Source organism: Choloepus didactylus, chromosome 15, assembly GCF_015220235.1.
Source record: "Choloepus didactylus isolate mChoDid1 chromosome 15, mChoDid1.pri, whole genome shotgun sequence".
Lineage (NCBI taxonomy): Eukaryota > Metazoa > Chordata > Mammalia > Pilosa > Megalonychidae > Choloepus > Choloepus didactylus.
In genome coordinates this window covers 40,976,718-40,999,719 of record NC_051321.1, presented here as the reverse complement: position 1 = coordinate 40,999,719, position 23,002 = coordinate 40,976,718, and the positions used below count along the sequence as shown (strand labels likewise).

Below are 23,002 nucleotides of genomic sequence, written 5' to 3'. Positions count from 1 at the left end.
AACATTGCTGACATTCAAATTTTTACTGATTGATTGAGCCTTGCTAGGATAAGGGTATGAATTTGCATTTGAATTCAGAGTTTCTCCTGACCTTGTAAGATGGGACCAATGCTCCAATCTATCCTCCTGCTGTATGGCCCAGACTCCACCCATGGAGCAAAGAGCATGGTTTATGGAATCACCCAGACCTGGGTTCAAATTCTGACTTCAACATTTCATAGCAGTGTGATCTTGACAAGTCACTTAGGCACTTTTAAAATTTCCTATTTTACATGGGGTTTGTTGTGAGCCTTGAAGGAGATGAGTACTAAACACAAAGCCTGTTAAAGTAAGTTCTCAATAATGATTAGCTATTATAATTAGTTTTATTTTGTGTTTAAAATGCATAATACATATGGTTAGATCCTCTTTCTCGTGAGGATCACAAGTCAGGGATGAATGGGGTGGGACCATGAATTAAGAGTTAAGTTTAGCTTTGAGAAACAGTTAGAAAAACAACGCTGGTTCAAAGAAAAGTTTATTTTTCCCTCACTTTAAGGGTTCTACTCCATGAAATCCCCAGGAACTGGGCTCCTGGTCTATTATGGTGCATCCTCCTTTCCTAAGGTCCTCTCATGATCCAAAGGATGACTCTAAGTTTAGTCATCTGGTTTTCATTCCAGCCAATAGGAAGGAGGAAGTTGGTTAAGAAGGGCAAAGAAGGATGCGAGATGTCCCTTAAGACTCCTGGAATGAATTTCTGTTTACATCTTATTGACCAAAATGTAGTTACAAGGCATCACCAAGATACAAGGGAAAAAGCAATGTTTATTCTGGGTAGCCGTATGTCCAGCTAAAAGTTCTATTTTGATGGAAGAAGGGGAGAGTGGATATTAGGGACCAATTATCAGTCTGTCACAGCCAGCCATTCTCAGGGGCAGCCAAACAGGGGAGAGTGTTGGGAGACTGCTGGAACTTGATGAAACAGGGGAAAATTAATTCTTATAAGTAGGTAGTATCTGATAAATTGGATTTTCCTTTGTTTTTATCAAGAAAATATATGGAAATGTGCTATCCAATACAATAACCACTAGCCACACATGACTATTGATCATATGAAATGTGGCTAGTTCAAATCGAGACGTGCTCTGTTATATACACACTGGATTTCAAACACTTAGCATAAACAAAAAATGTAAAATGTCTCAATAATTTTTATAGTGCCTACATGTTGAAATGATGTTCTGTATGTACTAGATTAAACAAAATATATTATTAAAATTAATTTCACCTTATTATTAATTTTTAAATTTAAAATTATATATGTGGCTTGCATTATATTTTTATTGGAAATGCTGATCTAGAATGTCCTAAAGGCTATAGAACCAGTCTCCACAGAATGGAGATTGTGTATAATACTGAGAGGGATCATTCCCTGAATGAATGATTAAACAAATGATACATTCTTTAACATGGGATTCAAAGGGGAAGATTTGGGCACCATATCTGGAGGTGCTGGTCAAGGGAGGGGATTCTGTGTTCTCTGCCCTTGCAGGGGACAAATCTTAATGTCACTACCCTAAAGAGCATTCAAATGACCTCCACTTTATTGGGTTCACCCCATGGACTTCTGGTTCAGTGAACCACTCTAGGATTCCATTTTAGAATTACCTTTAGCATTCCTATGAATATTTTCCCCACAATGAGAAATTGACTAGTAAGCCAAGTAATCTGCTCAGAGGAGTGCATTTCTGAATTTCAATTGGGAAACAGAATGCTAATGAAAGAGTCTGTGCATTTTTATTTCTCTTCCTGTCAAGGATCCCTAATGACATCTAGGGCAGTGTTTCTCAAAGTATGGTCCATGGCCAGCAGCTTCAATACAACCTGGGAGCTTGTTAGAAATACAAATTCTCAGGCCCCACCCCAGACTTAATCAATTAGGAACTCTGGGGTGGGGCCCAGCAATCCATGTCAATAAGCCCTCCAGATGATTCTGATGTAAACTAAAGTTTGAGAACCAAAGTGTAAAGTTATATTTATCTTGTCATGTAGATCTTCACTCACTCCCACAAGACACACCCAATAAGTTTTTTTTAAAGGATCCCTCTCTATATATGAGAAAGTATGCAATAATTGTTACTTATCTCTAGGTTGTAAATGAATGTGATATCACATTTCTTGCTGGTTTCCAAGTGGGTAAAATTTAGTAAGAAAAAGAGAGCTTTGAAGAAAACATAAGGGGCTAGAGGTTCTTCTTTGGGGTACAAATCTCTAAAGCCCACCATTTCCAACCTCACTGCTCAGCCCTGCTCTTGGCTTTACTGGAATTCCTTCCAGAAAGTGGGCATGGCTGGGAGCAGCTAATCTGTCCATGCTCCACTTGGTGACTCTGGTGGCCGACTAGCTTTTCCGACAGCTGGCAGCCTCTGCTCCCATCTTTCCCCTCCCCATCCTGAGTCCCAACTCTGAGTAACATTCTTTTCTTTCCCAGGCAGCTATTCTCTCTTCCCCACTTAAAGTCATCATGAGCAGTTCCACCATGTAAGGCCTTGCCTCACTCCTAATCCCTTAATAAGTCTTCAGGGACTCTACAGATATCTGAACCTAGCTCTTCTTCCAAGGCAGAGTTTCACTCTTGACACCTGATGAATAATAATGGGTTTAGCCAGCAGCAGTGGGGAAAACGATCATCACTGTCCATCACAAAACTCTTCTCTTGGGAACTTGCGGAGATGCCAGGCACACAGATGCTGGATCAGCTTTCTCTTGCTTTCTGATCAGCAATCTGAGCCCTCTTCACCCAGATACTGACCTTAACCCCTGAGACCACTGCTGAACTCTGCTTTCAACTAACTAGTCTTTGTTTCCCAAATTGGGTTGTTCTCATCTAATTTGGGAGATGAATTACAGGTGTGTTTTTTTTTTTTTAAATCTCTGACATCAAATATCCCATGGAACCTGGATTCCTGGTTGTTCACCTGACTGGTTCTCTCAGTTCAGGGTTTCTGCTGGACACAGCAGGAGTGTTCTATCTGGTCCCTTCACTCCCCTCTAATCATCAGCACAGTCCATTCTCCATATAGCATTCATGATGCCACCTGTTAAAACTCTATTGCTCAAAATTCCCCAATGGTTTCCCATTACATTTATAACAAAAATCTAAAGTCCTTACCAGAACCTATAAAGCCCTCCATGAGGTGACCTCTGCCTAGATCTCTGTGCTCATTTCCCACCCTCTTCGCCTCACTCACCACCCCTCTAGCCACATGACCTCCTTTCTGTCCTTAGAAATGCCACGCATGTCCTGTCTGAGTCTTTGCACTTTGGATAGGGCTTTGTCCACCTTAATCTCCACTCTATTTCCAGCACCTAACTGGCACATATTTGTTGAATGAATGAATGAATAAGAAAAAACCTGAACCAGAACTGAATGTCAGTCAAGCCAAGAAGAATTCCATAACCTTGGGAATGCTGGGTGGCTTTGGCAATCCTGCATTGAAGACAATGGGGCGCTTTGTTTAGATAACTCATCTCTACCTTAAAGACAGCCCCAAACTTGGTTGCCAAGCAACCACTATTTGCTTATAAGCAACAAATATAGAAGTGCACATCAAAATAAAATAGGTAACAAAGCATTTTACTGTTATGGTTCAATAGACTTAGAGCAAAAAGAGAGGCAGCTAATGTCTTCTTGCTATAAAAGGAGAAGGGGTCACAAGTTGTTTGCTGTCAGGAAGAGTAAATCCATTGCAATTTAGTATTCAAAAAGTGTTCCTCTAAGCAGCTCAGAACTTCTATTGTTTCTTTCATTAATAAAAAAGTAAAGGAATTTAAAAGAAGTAAATGATAAAAGAATTGAGGGCAGGATCTTATCCATCGAATTCTCCACTGTATCTCTAGATAACCTAGGATCTAAAATATTTACTGAGAGATAACTAGAGATAATCATGTTACATTTTTCCCATCCAATTATTAACACCCTCCATTAGTGAACCACATTATATTTTGACACACATCCTTCCATATACATGATTACATATATACAAACAATTTTATACATATGAAATGAGAATCCACATGTTAAGAATTGTTTAATGTTTCATATTAAACACTTTTTTTGCTAGACACTTCACATATACTATCTCTTCACCTTAACAACCAAAAAAACTGGGAAATTACAGATAAACTCAAAGTACTTCTTAATGTACTATAGGGATTTACAATCTAATAATAACAACAATACTTAATACTGGACAAAACGTATGCAAAAAATTCTCACATAAATTATCTTACCCTCAAAACAATCTTTTGAATTATGTATTATTATTAACTTTATTTTACAGTGAGTTTAAGTGACTTGTCCTGTGGCCAGATCTAGTTTAACTTTTCTGTCACCACATCCTGCACCATGACATTACTATACTGATTCATTCTGAGCTCTTGGCAAGCTGAAACTTCTTTTTCCTACTTGTCTCAAAGTTTAACCATGTCATCCACATTTAAAATCTGTGCAGTCATTGATGTTTTGTTATATACATATATATATATAATTTAAAAATATTTACTAATAAGCAGCTAAAATTCTGCTGGGAGTTTGATTTACATTGATGAATAAAACATATATGGTCCCTGTCTTGTGGAGACTGCAATCTGTTTAATGTATTCTAGTTGATTGATTAGCTTACAGTGGTAAAGATTTCTTGAGTTCCATTTTGCCATCCAATCTATCAGATGCACTTTCACAACACTGCAAATTTGGGAACTACATTTTATGTTTTGTATTCTCATCCAAGTCTTTGGCTTTAATATTTAACTAGATCTCCATGTCAAGTCCTTCCTGTTCTTCCTTGTTGGATTTAAAGAAGAGAACTAAAGATGGAGCACTTCTGGCAAGGTTGTTAGGCAAGTTTTGTAGCTGCTTGATATCTCTGCACCTTGTTCACAAGGATCTCATGAAAGACCTTGTCAAATAGTGCTCTGGTTTGCTAGTGCTGCCAGAATGCAAAATACCAGAAATGGATTGGCTTTTATAAAGGGGGTTTATTTAGTTACAAAGTTACAGTCTGAAGGCCATGAAAATGTCCAAATGAAGGCATCAATACAAGTATACACTCAATGAAGGAAGGCCAATGGCATCCAGAAAACCTCTGTTAGCTGGGTAGGCATGTGGCTGGCGTCTGCTGATCCCAGGTTGCGCTCCAGCTCCACTCTCAGCTCCTGTGCGTTCTTCAAAGTGTCTCTCTTGGCTGCAGCCCAAAATGTCACTCTCAGCTGCTCTGAGTTCCTTCTGTTTGTCAGCTCTTTTATATGGCTCCAGTGATTTAATTCAGACCTACCCTCAATGGGTGGGGTAATACCTCCATGGAATTTATCCAATTAAAGGTCTTGTCCACAGTTGACTGAGTCGCATCTCCATGGAAACAATCAATAGGTTCCAACCTAATCAACACTCATACATCTGCCCCCCACAAGACTGCATCAAAGAACATGGTGTTTGGGGGGACATAATACATCCAAACTGGCACAAATAGTACCCAGAAGGTGAAGGACACCATTTATAACCATTTCCAGCTCTCTATCGGTTAAGTGCAAGGACTCTGAAACTCAGTCAGTCTGGGTTCAAATCCTGGCTCCCTCAACTATTAGCTTTGTCTTCTTGGGCATATTACTTGACCTTAGTCAAGTACTTTAGTTTCCTATGTTTATTAAAACATTTATAAATTTGAATTTTACTGATAAATTATAAATTGATAAATTTCAGTAAACTAAAAGTATAAACAAAATGGATGATTTTCTAGCAAAATATAAGCAAGCAAAATGGGTGCAATAAGATCTAGAAAACCTGAAGAGAAAAAAATGAAATAAGAAACAGAAAAGAATGCTAAACTCTCCCTTTAAGGAAAAAAAAATACACTAAAATGATTTTACAGCTGAATTTCATCTAATCTTCAAGGAAGAGTTAATTTCTATGTTAAGCAAATTATTTCAGACTATAGAAAGGTATGGGAAGTTCCTCAATTAATATTATGAAGCAAGGATAACTTTAATATTAAAACGTGACAAATATAGCACAAAAAAGCTTCTGACATCCAGCTTATGAATATACATGAAAGAATTCTAAATAAAATTTTAGCAAGTCCCACTGACAAAAATGAACAAAGTTGGAGGACTCATACTATCTAATTTTAGATGTAATATAAAGCCACTGTAATCAAGACAGTGTAATAATGGCAAAAGAATACTCTTATAGATCTATGGAAAATAATAGAGAGCCCAGAAATAGACCCACACATATTTACAAGCAATTGTATACTGACAAAAGTTCAAAGGAAATTCAGTGGAGAATGTTAGTCTTTTCAACCAATGGTGCTGGAACAAATTGGAAGTCCATATGAAAAACAAAAACAAACAGTAACAACAAAAACAAAAATAATAAAACCTTGACCTTCACACTGCATCATATAAAGACCAAATCAAAACGGATTCTAGACGTAAATGAAAGAGTAAAAGGTAGAAAATTATTAGAAGAAAACACAGGAGAAAATCTTTGTGACTTCAAGTTAGGCAAAGATTCTTTATATAGTACATAAAAACATAAGTCATAAAAAATTTGATAAAATGGGCCTTATCAAAGTTAAAATACTCCATCCTTTGGAAGACAGCCTTAAGCAAGGCATGGAATAGGAGAACATATTTGTAATACATATATCTAATAAAGGACCTAGAGGAATATAAATATAAATGACTTGCAATTCAGTAAAAAGAAGTCAAATATCCCACCGACAATACCAAATGCTGACAAGGATATGGAATAACTGGAACTCTCATACCTTGCTGGTGGTAAAGCAAATGGAACAGCTACTTGAAACCAGTTTGTTAGCTCCTTATAGTGTTAAATGTATACTTACCAAATGGCTCAAAAATATCACTCCTGGGTATTTCCCCCAGGGAATAAAAGCATTTGTCTGTACCAGGACCCACACCTGAATTTTTAAAGAGGATTTATTCATGATAGCCCCAAAACTGGAAATAAAAAGACCAAAAGTCCATCAACTGATGAATGGATAAATAAATTGTGGTACATACAGACAATAGAATACTATTCAACAACAAAAAAGGAATGAACTACTGATATACACAACAAAAGGGATGAATTTCAAAAGCATTATGCAGAGTGATAAAAGCTATTCACAAAATCCTACATGTAGTACGACTTCATTTATAACGTGATGTTCTGGAAAAGGCAAAACTACAGTGACAAAATCAGACTAGTGGTTGCCAAAGGCTTGGGATGGGACAGAGGATTGAAATATTTTGGGGTGATGGAAATATTTATAGCTTGATTGGACTGGTGGTTATATCACTGAATACATTTGTCAAAAATTATCAAACTATATACTTAAAAATGATGAATTTTACTATCTGTAAATTATACTTCAATAAACTAGACTCACAAAATTAAGCAAGTCTGGTAGTACTGCTGAAAGGGTAATATACCCTAGGTATATTTTAGGAATGCCAAAAGGATTTGTCTTTAGGAAATCCAGCAATGTAATTCCTATTGCAACCAATTAGGTTAAAAATGATGTCATCATTAAAAGCCAGAAAAGGTTCTGAAACAGTGTCCATTTCTAACTAAAACTTTAATTAAAATATTGAATGTACAAAAGAAACTCTTACAAAAATATATTTGGAACCACATATAAGAATATTCACAGCAAACAGCTGGAAATAACTCAAATGTCCATCAACAGGAGAATGGATGAATAACATGATTTATTCACACAATGTACTATTATGCAGCAGTCAAAATGAGTTACTCATAGCTACACATAAGTAGATGGATGAATCTTAGCAATAGAATATGGAGTGAAAATGTAAGTCTCCAAAGGTGACTTGCATCAGGATACCAGTTTTACAGTTAAAAACAATTATTGTTTCTGTTTCTAGTCATCAAGGATTTACTTACCCACCTTCAACTGACAAAATATCATAGGGCTATCATCCCTCAGAGAAGAGAAACAAATGAGATGAACTCAATTAATTGTCCTGGTTTTCTGCCGGAAGCACTTTTTAGACCACTGAGCAGGAAAAAGAATCCCAAGTATAACATGGTAGATTCACTGAGTTGAGGAGGCAGAGATTAAAGCTCAAGGGGTCTAAAGTGACTTGAAATTGTAGAAAAGAGTTCCAGACAGGTGGGGGCTCTGCAGAAAAACTCCTCCAGAAATCTGCAAGGGGTCCCCTTGAGTCTTTGCTGAATACTAAAACTCAAATATGTAGAGTAAAATCTTAAAACGTACAGACAAAGAGTGACTGGGCAGCTGTGAGGTGAAAAGGTCCCAGAGATCACACAGGTCTGGGATCATTCAAGTTCCCTCTGGCCAGAGAGGAGAGTTCTTGTTAATCATTTGGGGCATTCGGCAGAGACACTGGCATGACCACGGATTACTAATGGGGTTAAATTATCCATAGGGTAAAGGCTACTATAAACCTCCTCTAACAAATAGCAAAAAAATAATCATCTTGAACCTCAAAAATTCTTTAAAGGAAGACAATAAAACCCAGTCACTCAACAATTTAAAATCATAATGTCCAGAATCTAATAAAAAATTACTAGTCATGCCAAGACGAAAGAAAACATGACTAATAACTAGGAAAAAGCTCAGTCGATAGAAATAGACCCAGATGTGATAGGGAATTGGCAGACAAGGATATTAAGACAGCTAATATAGCTATGTTCAAGTATTTAAAGGAAAACATAACAGTGAGGAGTGAAATTGATGATACAAAAAAGAATCAAATAGAACTTCTAGAGATGAAAAATATGATATATTAACTGCGAAATTCACTAGATGGAATTAATATCAGATCAGACACCACAGAAGAAAAGATAACAACAATGCATTGTAGGCTTTATAATATATGTAGAAGTAAAATGCATGAGAACAGTAGCAAATTGACAGAAAAGGGAAATAGGAACATACTGTTGAAAGGTTATCTGTGAAGCGATTAACAGCATTTGAAGGTACACTGTGATCAGGCAAAGATATATACTGTAAGCCCTAGAGATACTCCTAAAAAAACATAACAAAGTGGTATAGAAAATAAGTCAATAGTTGAGATAAGATAAAATCCTTAAAAAATACTCAAGCCAAAAGAAGGCAGGAAAAAATGAAAAAAAAAAAAAAAAGGGAATAGAAAACAGATTAGACAAATAGAAACAAATAGTAAGATGGAAGACTTAAACACAATTGCATTGGTAATTATATTAATATGAATGGTCTAAATACGTCCATTAAAAGGAATAGATATGATTTAAAAGGCTATATTTAACTGTATGCAAGTAGCCCACTATAAATAATAAAGACACAGGTTAAAAGTAAAAAGGTGAAAAAAGATATACCATGAAAGGACTAATCATAGGAGAACTTAAACGGATATGTCAATATCAGAGAAAGTGGACTTCAGAACAAGGACTATTACCAGGAAAAAAGAAGTACACTTCATAATGATAGAGGAGTAAATTTATCAAGAAGATATAACAATCTAAACAATAACTGAGCTTCAAAATATTTGAAGCAAAAACTGACAGAACTGAAAGGAGAAATAAACAGAGTCACAATTATAGTTAGAAACTTCAAAACTCCTTTCTCAGTCATTGATAGAACAAATAGAGTTTCTATAATCAGTAAGATTATAGAAAATCTGAAGAATATCAATCAACTTAATTGACATTTACAGAACACACCACCCAAAAACAGCAAAGTACACATGCTTTTAAAGACCACATATTACATTAACAAGGTAGACCATATGTAAAGTCACAAGTCTCAATAAGTTAAAAAATTAAAATAATAAAAAATTAAAACACGATAACTCTGTGTGTTATCTGATCACCTTGGAAATAAATTAAAAATTAATAACAAAAGATATCTGAAATATCTCCAAATATTTGGAAATTAAATAATACACTTCTAAGTAACCCATAGGTCAAAGAAGAAATCACAAGGGAAAATAAGGAATTATTTTGAACTGAATGAAATTGAAAGCACCACATATCAAAATTTGTGGGATGCAGATAAAACAGCGCATAGAGGGAAATTTATGGCTATAAATGTTTATATCAAAAACATTTAATATCAGCAAAGAAGAGAGGCCCAAAATTAATGATCAAAGTTTCTAACTTAAGAAGCTAGTGTCGCAGAATAATATCTCTACTGAGGAATCTGAAAATAAGGACACTGATTCCTCTCTATGTAAAGGTCAGATAGCTGAGGAGACTTGCTGCTCTCACATACCACCTGATGCTTTCTGTTCTGATGGTGAAGAGCCAGTTATTTCTTCTGATATAGAAGCACATTTAACAGAACTTTTACCAAAAAATACTCAAGTACAATTTCCAAAAGATATGAAGTGGAAAGGCCTTACTCTAATAACTGGAACACATGATTCATATCCTTCAAGTCCTATATTACAGATTGTACTGAGGGAGAGGCTAAACAGGCCCAAGCAAGAAGGGAGAGCATGAGGACAGTCTTGCAGAGCCTGATAAATCTGTGAATATTTTCAGGAAAGAAAAAACCCTTCACAACCTTCTTAAATGTAGATGACATGTAACCATCCTGTCCTCCGTTTATTAAAAAAAAAAAAAAAAGATGGAGTAAGTAAGTAACAAGGCTGAATACAGTTTTGATCAAATGTATGCTTATCAACATGATGTAATGGTTACACTAATTATAAAAAAAAGAAAACTATACTAATAAGTTAGATATAAGTAATAGTAATCTCCCTTCTAATTTAGTATAGAGTATGTTACATTGCTCTTACAGAAGTCATAGCTTAATTAGTAGAAATATTTTCAGTAAAGTTTTGCAAACATTCAAGGTTAAGTTTGAATCTCTAATAATACTATGAACACCTTCCTTTATTTTTAAGTCACCCATGATTTACCACCTGTAGTTCATCACCCATGGTTCAAATATAAAAAGAGAATATGATTTAATTGAATGTATCCTAAATTAAAGGCTCTATATATACTCTGTAACTTAAACTAGAGGGGTCTTCTGATCTCATATCCAACTACATCTGGAAGGGGCAGAAGTCCCCAGGCTTGGTAATGTGTCAATTTATTTTTACCTTAAGTGCTCCTTTAGTAAATATGTGTTGAATTTCAATTCTTGTCTTGAGTGCTCTTTACTTTTAAACTGTAAAAGTCTGTCCCTATACTCTTATTTGAGTGGGAGGTTGCTTGATGAAGCCCAAACTGACTGAATCACAGCCTGATAAGGCTCAGGCCTTTGCTAACGGAGATCACAAGTTTGAGGCATACAGGTGTAAAGAGTTGAACTCGTGCACTAGTAAAAATAAGGGCAAATTAAACCCAAAATAAGTAGAAGGAAGGAAATAATAAAGGTAAAAAGCAGAGTCAATGAAACAGAAATGAAAAAAGAGAAAAATCAATGAAACCAAAAGCTTGTTTATTGAAAAAAATCAATAAAATTGCTAAACCTTGAGCCAAATTGATCAAGAAAAAAAAGATAGCAGACAAAAATAACCAATATCAGGCATGAAAGAGCGGACAACAATACAGATCCTACAGATATTAAGAACATTGTGCCCTAAGCAGCAGCAGAGCCATGCCTTTACCCTGGACCTGCTGCTGCAGGTGCTCTGCTCTGTGGCAGTGCCATTGCTGTACTGCACCAGGAGCATTGGCTGGGGAACAGTTCAGGGAATTGGTGGATTCGGAGAGGAGCCAGGAATTAAACCTCAGCTAATGAACCATATTCGATCTGTGAGAACCATGATGAGAGTGCCATCAATAACAGTAAACTCAACTGCAATTGTATTACTTTTATTTTTGGGTAAAAATCCAAGGGGGAAATGGAGTCTCGGAAGAAAAGATGCAAGCAGAAGTTATTACTTCAGTCAGTTTTGGAATATAGATATCTTAGCTGGCCAACCTTACACTTGACAAAAATGTAAAGCTGACAGTAAAATAAGAGTTCCTATTTATCTGATTTTTTAAAATGTTGCACTTGTAGTTTCATTACAAAAATATCAGATCAATAAAACAGATGCAGTAACTATTCAGAATTGAAATACATTTGATTGCTGGCTGTTAATAATAGTCCATGTGTAGAAAAGTTCGTTAAAAAGGTAACAAGACTGTCATGTCTATGTTCATAGAGATTTTTCGGTCTCTCACTCCTCAGGGATGAGTTTCTGTTGTTGTTACTGCTGTTTTCCCAAATTTTTGACATTCCTTATGACTTAGCTATGATGAGAGAGTGATTATCCCCCCAGATAAAATTTAAAGGATTTTAAAAACTAATTGCTAGATATAAAATGATAAATAGGTAATTTAAAACTTTTTGGTTAACTATTTTGACTATATATTGTCTCAGCTATGGAAAAGTCAAATTTATAGTAACTATTGAGGGGCAGTACTCCCTGATTTCAGGGAGAATTCCAATTTTTTAAGTCAGTCAGTCACAAGATGATTGTGTTTTTGTTTTAAGTTCTTTTATGCATTAGGTATTTTATTGATTTGCCTGAATGAGGAGAGCAAACCATATTTTCACTGGTAGAAAATCTGTGTTGAAAAGTCTGTGTCCCTTTTACAATGATGACTTTTTTTTTTAATCAGCATAAATGTAAGCCTACAAGAGAAATCCTAAACAATCAAAATTAAACTATATTACATAGAAAGAATAAGTTTATTGTGAAGGATTTATGCCTCCCCCCCCCCCAAATTATCATGCTTTCATTTCCTGGTGGAAATATTAAGGTGTGTGAGTATAATTCTTCATTCTGTCTGACAACAGAACATAGAACATTTATGTTGGATAAGTTGTTGTATGTTTGGTTTTGTTTTTATGTCTTAGACTGTCTTGTGAGGTTAGTTGCTCATCCTTTAATACAATTTTCTGCAAAAAGGTTAGAACTATGTAATGTTTTTTGTGGAAATTGTCAGTGATAGTATTTTGAAGGGATGAAATGACAGTTTTGTTTATAGGAGAATATTTGTAAATAAAGTTGAATTTCCAAGTTAAAAAAAAAAGACTATTATGACCAACTATGTGACAATGATTTGACCAGATGAAATAGACAAATCCCTTGGTAAACACAAATTACTAAAACCAATTCAGGATGAAAAAGAAAATCTGAACAGTTTTGTATCCATTAAACAGACTGAATGTGTAATTAAATACCTTTGCACAATGAAAACACTAGGCCCCAATGACTTTGCTGGAGAATTCTATCAAATATCTAAGGAAGAAATACTGGTACTACACAATTTTTTTTTCTTTCGGAAAATAAAGATGGAGGGAACAATTCCAAATCCATTTTATGAGGTCAACATTATTCTGCTTCAAAAAACAAAGACCTTACCCTTACAAGAAAATAAACCACAGATCAATATCTCTCAAGAACACAGACTCAAAATTTGTTAGGAAAATACTAACAAATTGAATTGAACAATACTTAAAAAGGGTAATACACCATAACAAAATGGGGTTTATTCCAATAACACAAGATTAGTTTGAAAAATCAGTAAATTTATTTAACCATATAAGAAGAATATCTCATGATTATCTTAATAGATGCAGAAGAAGCATTTACTAAAACTCAAACCCAACTGACAAAACTAAAACCAAACTTTCAGAAGAGTTAGATAGGAGGAACTTCCTCAACTGGGTGAAAAACAGCTATGAATAACTTACAGCTAAAATTATACTTAATGAATGATTTCCCCTTAAGATCAGGAACAAAGCAAAGATGTTTGCTTTCATCTCTCCTATGCAACATTGTACTAGAGGTAATAAGGTTATATAAAAATAGAAAGCATACAGATTGGAAAAGAAAAAGTGAAAATATATTTGCAGATGTTATAATAATGCATATAGAAAATCCTAAGAAATCAATAAAAATCTGCTAGAATTATTGACTATAGCAATGCTGAGTATATTCTAATACTAGAGTATATCAATGTTGCAAAGTACAAAGTCAATATATAAAAACCAATTGTATTTCTATATGCTAGAAACAAACCATTTAAAATGGAAATAAAAAGAACTACCATTTACAGAAGCATTAAAAAATCTGAAATACTTATGGATAAAAGTAACAAAATACATGGATAAAGACGTTAGATCTTCCCCAAATGACCTATTTTTCAATGGAAATCCCAATGGGTTTTATTTACTTATTTATTTATTTATTTATTTATTTATTAAATTCAGTTTTATTGAGAAATATTCATAGCATATAATCATCCATGGTGTACAATCAACTGTTCACAGTACCATCTTATAGTTGTGCATTCATCACTCCAATCTATTTTTGAACCTTTTCCTTACACCAGAAAGAATCAGAATCAGAATAAAAATTAAAAATTAAAAAAAAAAAAAAAGATCCTGTGCCAGTTTGAATGCATTATGTCCCTCCAAATGCCATTATCTTTGATGTAATCTTGTGTGGGCAGACCTATCAGTGTTAATTAGATTGTAATTCTTTGAGTGTTTCCAAGGAGATGTACCCCACCCAACTGTGAGTGATAACTCTGATGAGATAATTTCCATGGAGGCATGGCCCCACCCATTTAGGGTGAGCCTTGATCAGTGGAGCCATATAAATGAGCTGACAAACAGAAGGAACTCAGTGCAGCTGAGAGTGGCATTTTGAAGAGGAGCTACAGCCAAGAGGGACGCTTTGAAGAAAGCACAGGAGCTGCAGATGAGAGACAGTTTGAAGACGGCCGTTGTAAGCAGGCTCTTGCTCCAGAGAAGCTAAGAGAGGACAAATACCCCAAGTGCAACTACGAGTGACATTTTTGAGGAACTGCAGCCTAGAGAGGAATGTCCTGGGAGAAAGCCATTTTGAAACCAGAACTTTGGAGCAGACGCCAGCCACGTGCCTTCCCAGCTAACAGAGGTTTTCTGAACACCATTGGCCATCCTCCAGTGAAGATATCTGATTGCTGATGTGTTACCTTGGACACTTTATGGCTTTAAGACTGTAACTGTATAACCAAATAAACCCCCTTTATAAAAGCCAATCCATTTCTGGTGTTTTGCATTCCGGCAGCATTAGCAAACTAGAACAGATCCCCTCCCCCATCCCACCCTATTTTTCATTTAGGTTTTGTCCCCATTATTCTACTCATCCATCCATACAGTGGATAAAGGGAGTGCCATCCACAGGGTTTTCACAATCACACTGTCACCCATTGTAAGCTACATTGTTATACAATCATCTTCAAAAGTCAAGGCTACTGGGTTGGAGTTTGGTAGTTTCAGGTATTTACTTCTAGCTATTCCAATATATTAAACCTAAAAAGTGTTATCTATATAGTAAGTAAGAATGTTCACCAGAGTGACCTCTTGACTCCGTTTGAAATCTCTCAGCCACTGAAGCTTTATTTCATTTCATTTCACATCCCCCTTTTGGTCAAGATGTTCTCAATCCCATGATACCGGGTCCAGACTCATCCCCGAGTCATATCCTGCGTTGCCAGGGGGATTTACACCCCTGGGAGTCAGGTCCCACGTAGAGGGGAGGCAGCAAGGTTACCCATCAAAGTGGCTTAGTTAGAGAGAGAGGGCCACATTTGAGCAACAAAGAGGCACTCGGGGAGACTCTTAGGCACAATTATAAGCAGGGTTAGCCTCTCCTTGCAGCAACAAGCTTCATAGGGGCCAGCCCCAAGACAGAGGGCTCAGCACATCAAGCCATCAGTCCCCAACGTTTGTGAGAACATCAGCAACAATCCAGGTGAGGAAGTCCAACACCTCTGCACCCTACCCCAGCTCTTCAGGGAGGCCCCGAATATATATTTTTATTCTCCACCCAAATTACTTTAGGATGTGTTGCTATTTCATTCTAATCTACACAGACCTACCATAGCTCACTTCCTATTCAAAGTTCCATGTAATTGTAGTATTTGAACAAACTGACTGTAGAAGTTATATTGTTTAGAAAATATAGATCCTACACCAAATAAACATCTCTTCCTTGGTCTCACATGGAAGTTGAAGTTTGAACACAGTCAGTTTCAACCTTTATCCTTTGGCCCAATTTGCTCTAGTCTTAACCAGATCTGCTTTATTCATATGCCTGTTTGAAGTCTGGGTTCTGTTTCAGCTTTTTTTTAACAGTTGCTATATGTGTAAATACTGATATTCATATCTGCCGAGCTCTAGCTCTGAGTTTCAGGTGTCACACAGATACCCAATGTTCTAGAGACCAATCTGGTTATACATTAAGGGATCAAAATCTCAGAGTTTGGAGAGAGCCATTACAATTCAGGAATAGATTTGACTGCTGTAAGAACTTACAATCTAGGGACCATTACAATAATCATTTCCCTGTTAGGCTGTGCTCTAAGATATAATTCTGAGTTTACACATTGTAGTTAGTCCATATTGGTGAGGCATTATAGTGTTTGCCTTGGTTTCTGGCATACTTCACTCAACATGCTCTCTACAGGATCCATTCACCTCGTTGTGTGTCTCACAGCTTCACTCCTTCTCGTAGTTGCTCAATATTCCATTGTATGCATACACCATTCTGTTCCTCAGTCAGTGTACCCTTAGGTCACCTCCACCCATTGCAAATCATGAATGTTGCCTCTACAAGCATAAGTGTGCAAATGTCCACCCTTGTCTCCGCTCCCAGATCCTCCAAATACACACCCCACAATGAGGTAGCAGGACCCCTTGGCCCCACATACTCAGCTTTGTATGGAGCCACCACAGTGATCTCCAGAAAGGCTACACCATTCTGACTCCTCATCAACAGTAAATAGGTACATCCCTCTCTCCATGTTTTCTCCAGCACCTTTACCTCTATTTATATTTTTTCCTACAATATTATAGAGATATGTTCACATAACATATATCCATCCACAGTGTATAATCATGTGTTCATGGCATCATCACATGGTTGTACATTTATCACCATAGTCAGCACTTGAACATATTGGTTATTATGAAAAAAAAAATTTTTTTTGGTGAATAATAAAAAAGACAATAGAAAGATAAATAAAAATGTCATATAATACAATATAATAGTAAGGACAAAAAACAATACCACTAGCAAGAATCCCATTTCCCTCCCTTATATCCCCCTCTCATACACATTTAACTTTGGTATATTGCCTTTGTTACATTTAATGGAAGCATACTGGAATGTTACTGTTGACCATAGACTCCAGTTTGCTTTGATTATGTTTTTCCCAAATACCATCCCTTTTTTCAACACCCTGGATGGTTGACATTCATTTGTTCTCCCACATGTGAGAACATTTTTATATTTGTACATTTAGCAACAGTCATTGGTCACTCCAGTTTCTGCCAAGTTAAATAGTCCCAGTCTTCATTATCTATCTTTACCTCTGGTGTCATACATTCCCCTATCCCACCTCTTTCAGCTTTACTCACAGACATCTTTGTTCCATGTACTTATAATATTTGCTACCATCACACAGTATTATGCTATCCATTTCAGGATCTATGCAATCATTCCTGCTGAACATTTCTGTAGTCCCTCAGCATCAAATGCCTGATCTCTACCCTCTTTCTATCTCCTGGTAACCTGTGTTATCAGCTCTTAACTCTCAAAGTTTGCTTATTAGTGTTATTTCATATTAGTGAGACCATACAATATTGTCCTTTTGTTTCTGGCTAACTTCACTCACCATAATGTCCTCAAGGTTCATCCATGTTACTATATGTTCCATGTCTTTGTTCTGTCTTACAGCTGCATAATATTCCATCATGCGTATAAACCAGTTTGTTTATTCACTCATCCATTGATGGACATTTGCGTTGCTTCCATCTCTTGGCAATAGTGAATAATGCTGCAATAAACACTGGTTTACAAATGTCCATTTGTGTCTTCGCTTTCAGTTCCTTTGAGTATATACCTAGCAATGGAATAGCTGGGTCATATGGCAAATCTGTACTTAGCTTCCTGAGGAACCTCCACACTGTCTTCCAGAGCAGTTGCACTATTCTGCATTCCCACCAGCAATGAATAAGTGTGCCTCTTTCCCCACATCCTCTCCAGCACTTGTCGTTTTCTGTTTTTTGGATAATCGCTATTCTGGTAGGTGTGAGATGGTATCTCATTGTGGTTTTGATTTGCATTTCCCTAATAGCCAGTGAAGTTCAGCATTCTTTCATATGTTTTTGAGCCATTTGTATTTCTGCGGGTTACTGAGCATATACCTCGACTTACCAGGTCTGGGCTAGGGGACCTGCGCAACCCCTAGGGAGGGTAGTGGGTACGGGCGGTCAGTGTCCTCCACAGCCCCCCGGACCTAAGGAAGCGAGGTCGAAGGCAGGCCCCATTTCCTCACCCAAAATACCACCGGTGGGGGAGGCTTGCCGGAGGAAACCGCCCTTCCCCCAACCGCCCTTTCCCCCACTTCCTTATCTTGCCCGTACACTCCCCGTTGCCAATGCAACTCCCATCACCACCAGTGCGCATACATTGTTGCCAGACACCGTTGCCAGAGCAACTCCTGCACCTTTTAGAACAACCTCCGTGCCCTCTTAGAACCAATCCTAACCTCCGCAGCCTCTCAAAACCAATCCTAGCCTTTATCCCCTCAGCATTGGCTTGTAACAACCCCCGCCCTCTATGCCAGCCCATATAACCTGTGCTCACCCCGGAATAAAGGTCCTTTTGTTCTACCCTTACTGGAGGAAGAGTGTCTTATCTTTCCCTTCTCGCCGCCCTCCACACCTTGCACGCCTCCCGCCGGGGACCTGGCCAAGTCCCCCGCCTCGCCCTCGCCTCCGGGAAAGAGCCCCCGCCGCCGGTACCCTCCAAGCAACGCCGATAGCCGAGGGTTCAGCAACCGGCCGCCCCCCCCCCTCAGACGAATCAACTGCGACCGCATATTTCCTCTTCAGAAAAGTATCTGTCCATGTCTTTTGCCCATTTTTTAATTGGGTTGTTTGTCTTTCTGTTGTTGAGTTGTAGGATTGCTTTATATATTCGAGATATTAAACCCTTATCTGATACGTGGTTTACAAATATTTCCCCCCATTGTGTAGGCTGCCTTTTTACTTTTCTAACAAAGTCTTTTGATGTGCAAAAGTGTTCGATTTTGAGGAGAAACCATTTGTCTATTTGTTCTTTGGTTGCTCGCGCTTTGGGTGTAAGATCTAGGAAACCACCTCCTGTCACAAGATCTTTAAGATATTGTTCTGGTTTACTAATGCTGCTGGAATGCAAAACACCAGAAATGGATTGGCTTTTATAAAGGGGGTTTATTTGGTTATACAGTTACAGTCTTAAGGCCATAAAGTGTCCAAGGTAACACATCAGCAATCGAGTACCTTCACTGGAGGATGGCCAATGGTATCCAGAAAACCTCTGTTAGCTGGGAAGGCACGTGGCTGGCGTCTGCTCCAAAGTTCTGGTTTCAAAATGGCTTTCTCCCAGGACATTCCTCTCTAGGCTGCAGTTCCTCAAAAATGTCACTCGTAGTTGCACTTGGGGTATTTGTCCTCTCTTAGCTTCTCTGGAGCAAGAGCCTGCTTACAACGGCCGTCTTCAAACTGTCTCTCATCTGCAGCTCCTGTGCTTTCTTCAAAGCGTCCCTCTTGGCTGTAGCTCCTCTTCAAAATGCCACTCTCAGCTGCACTGAGTTCCTTCTGTTTGTCAGCTCATTTATATGGCTCCACTGATCAAGGCCCACCTGAATGGGTGGGGCCATGCTTCCATGGAAATATCTTATCAGTTATCACCTGCAGTTGGGTGGGGCACATTTCCATGCAAACAACCTAATCCAAACGTTCCAACTTAACCCCCACTAATATGTCTGCCCCACAAGGTTGCATCAAAGAATATGGCTTTTTCAGGGACATAATACATTCAAACCAGCACAGATATTGCCCTACATTTTCTTCTAAGAGTCTTATGGCCTTAATGCTTATGTTTAGGTCTTTGATCCAATTAGAGTTAATTTTTGTATATGGTGTGAGGTAGGAGTCCTCTCTCATTCTTTTGGAAATGGATATCCAGTTCTCCAAACACCATTTATTGAAGAGGCTGCTCTGTCCCAGTTGATCTGGCTTGACTGCCTTAACAAAGATCAATTTTCTGTAGAAGTGAGAGTCTATTTCTGAACCCTCAATTTGATTCCATTGGTCGGTATCTCTGTCCTTATGCCAGTACCATGCTGTTTTGAGCACTGTAATTTTGTAATATGCTTCAAAGTCAGGTAGTGTGAGACCTCTCACTTCATTTCTCTTTCTCAAGGTATTTTTGGCTATTTGGGACACCTTGCCCTTCCAAATAAATTTGGTTATTAGTTTTTCTATTTCTGCAAAGTAAGTTGCTGGTATTTTAATTGCTATTGCATTGAATCTATAAATCAGTTTAGGTAGAGTTGACATCTTAATTATATTTAGTCTTCCAATCCATGAACATGGTATGTTCTTCCATTTTTTTTAGGTCCTGTTTGATTTCTTTTAACAGTTTCTTGTAATTTGCTTTGTATAGGTCTTTTGTGGCCTTTGTTAAGTTTATTCCTAAATACTTGATTCTTTTGGTTGCTATTGTAAATGGAATTTTTTTTTTAAAATTCTTCCTCGTGTTGAACATTACTTGTGTATAAGAACACTACAGATTTTTGCATGTTGATCTTGTAGCCTGCCACTTTGCTGTATTCTTTGATTTGCTCTAATAGCTTTGCTGTAGATTCTTCTGGATTTTCTACATAATGGAATCATGTCATCTGCAAATAGTGAAAGTTTTACTTCTTCCTCTCCAATTTGGATGCTTTGTATTTATTTTTCTTGCCTGATTGCTCTAGCTAGAACTTCCAGCACAATGTTGAATAACAATGGTGACAGTGGGCATCCCTGTCTTGTTCCAGATCTTAGAGGGAAAGCTTTCAGTCTCTCCCCATTGAGTATGATGTTAGCTGTGGGTTTTCATATATTGCCTTTATCATATTGAGAAAATTCCCTTCTATTCCTATCCTTTGAAATGTTTTCATCAAGAAAGGAAGTTGAATTTTGTCAAATGCCTTTTCTGCATTGATCAAGATGATCATGTAGTTCTTTTGCTTTGATTTATTGATGTGGTGTATTACATTAATTGATTTTCTTGTGTTGAACCAGCGTTGCATACCTGGAATAAATCCCACCTGGTTGTGGTGTATAATTCTTTTAATGTGCTGCTGGATTCGATTTGCAAGTATTTTGTTGAGGATTTTGCATCTATATTCATTAAAGAGATTGGTCTATAATTTTCTTTTTTTGTGGTATCTTTGTCTGATTTTGGTATTAGGATGATGTTGGCTTCATAGAATGAGTTGGGTAGTTTTCCCTCTTCTTCAATTTTTTTGAAGAGTTTGAGCAGGATTGGTATCAATTCTTCCTTGAATGCTTGGTAGAATTCACATGTGAAACCATCTGGTCCTGGGCTTTTCTTTTTTGGGAGCTTTTTGATGACTGACTCAATCTCTTTACTTGTGATTGGTTTGTTGAGGTCCTCTATTTCTTGGGTCAATTTTGGTTGTTTATGCTTTTCTAGGAAGTTGTCCATTTCATGTAAGTTGTCCAGTTTATTAGTGTATAGTTGCTCATAGCATCTTCTCATTATCGCCTTTGTTTCTGCAAGGTCAGTAGTTATGTTTCCTTTCCCATTTCTGATTGCATTTATTTGCATCTGCTCTCTCTTTTTTTTTTTGTTGCCTAGCTAGGGGTCCATCAATTTTGTTGATTTTCTCAAAGAACCAGCTTCTGGTTTTGTTGATTCTCTCTATTGTTTTCTTGTTCTCAGTTTCATTTATCTCTGCTCTGATCTTTGTTATTTTCTTCCCTTCTGTTTGCTTTGGTGTTTATTTGCTGTTCTTTCTCTAGTTCTTCCAGTTGGACAGTTAATTCCTGAATTTTTGCTCTCTCTTCTCTTTCAATATAGGCATTTAAGGCAAGAAATTTCCCTCTCAGCACTGCCTTTGCTGCATCCCATAAGTTTTGATATGTTGTGTTTTCATTGTCATTTGCCTCAAGGTATTTACTAATTTCTCTTGTAATTTCTTCCTTTACCCTCTGGTTTTCTAAGAGTGAGTTGTTTAGTCTCCATATATTTGTGAATTTTTCAATCTTCTGCCTGTTGTTTATTTCCAACTTCATTCCGTTATGATCTGAGATAGTTTTTTACAATATCAATATTTTTAAATTTATTGAGGCTTGCTTTGTGACCCAGCATGTGGTCTATCCTAGAAAAGTTCCATGAGCACTTGAGAAAAATGTGTACACTGCTATTGTGGGGTGTAGTGTTCTATAAATGTCTGTCAAGTCTAGTTCATTTATCATATAATTCAACGGCTCCGTTTCCTTGTTGATCCTCTGTCTAGATGTTCTATCCATTGATGAGAGCGGTGTATTGAAGTCTCCAACTATTATTGCGGAATTATCTACTTCTCCTTTCAGTGTTCTCAGTGCCTGCCTCATGAATTTTGGGGCATTCTGGATTGGTGCATAAATGTTTATGATTGTTATGTTTTCTTGATGAATTGACCCTTTTATTAATATATAGTGTCCTTCTTTGTGTCTTTTATTTTACTTTTGAAGTCTATTTTGTCTGATATTAATATAGCTACTCCCACTTTTTTCTGGTTGCTGTTTGCATGAAATATCTTTTTCCAACCTTTCACTTTCAGCCTATTTTTCTCCTTGTGCCTAAGGTGAGTTTCTTGTAGACAGCATATAGATGGGTTCTGTTTTTTAATCCATTCTGCCAGTCTGTGTCTTTTTATTGGGGAGTTTAATCCATTAACATTTAGTGTTATTACTGTAAGGGCAGTACTTTCTTCTATCATTTTGTCTTTTGGATTTTATATGTCATGTCTTATTTTTTCCTCTCTCTCTCTTTTTACCCTTCCTGATAATCTTCATTTCTACACTCTCCTCCAAACCTCTTTCTCCTGTCTTTTCCTATCAGCCTGTAGCACTCCCTTTAGTATTTCCTGTGGTGCTGGTCTCGTATT

General features: G+C 37.1%; 1 protein-coding gene across 1 annotated transcript in view; it reads left to right on the top strand.

Moving 5' to 3' along the window:
* Positions 1 to 11,551: 11,551 nt before the first annotated feature.
* The window catches only part of LOC119509882 (immediate early response 3-interacting protein 1-like), a 38,007-nt gene continuing 26,556 nt past the window's right edge, over positions 11,552 to 23,002 (top strand). Inside the window, exon 1 of the mRNA XM_037803889.1 lies at positions 11,552 to 11,849. Coding sequence (XP_037659817.1) covers positions 11,552 to 11,849 — 298 coding nt within the window. The remainder of the gene's footprint in view (positions 11,850 to 23,002) is intronic.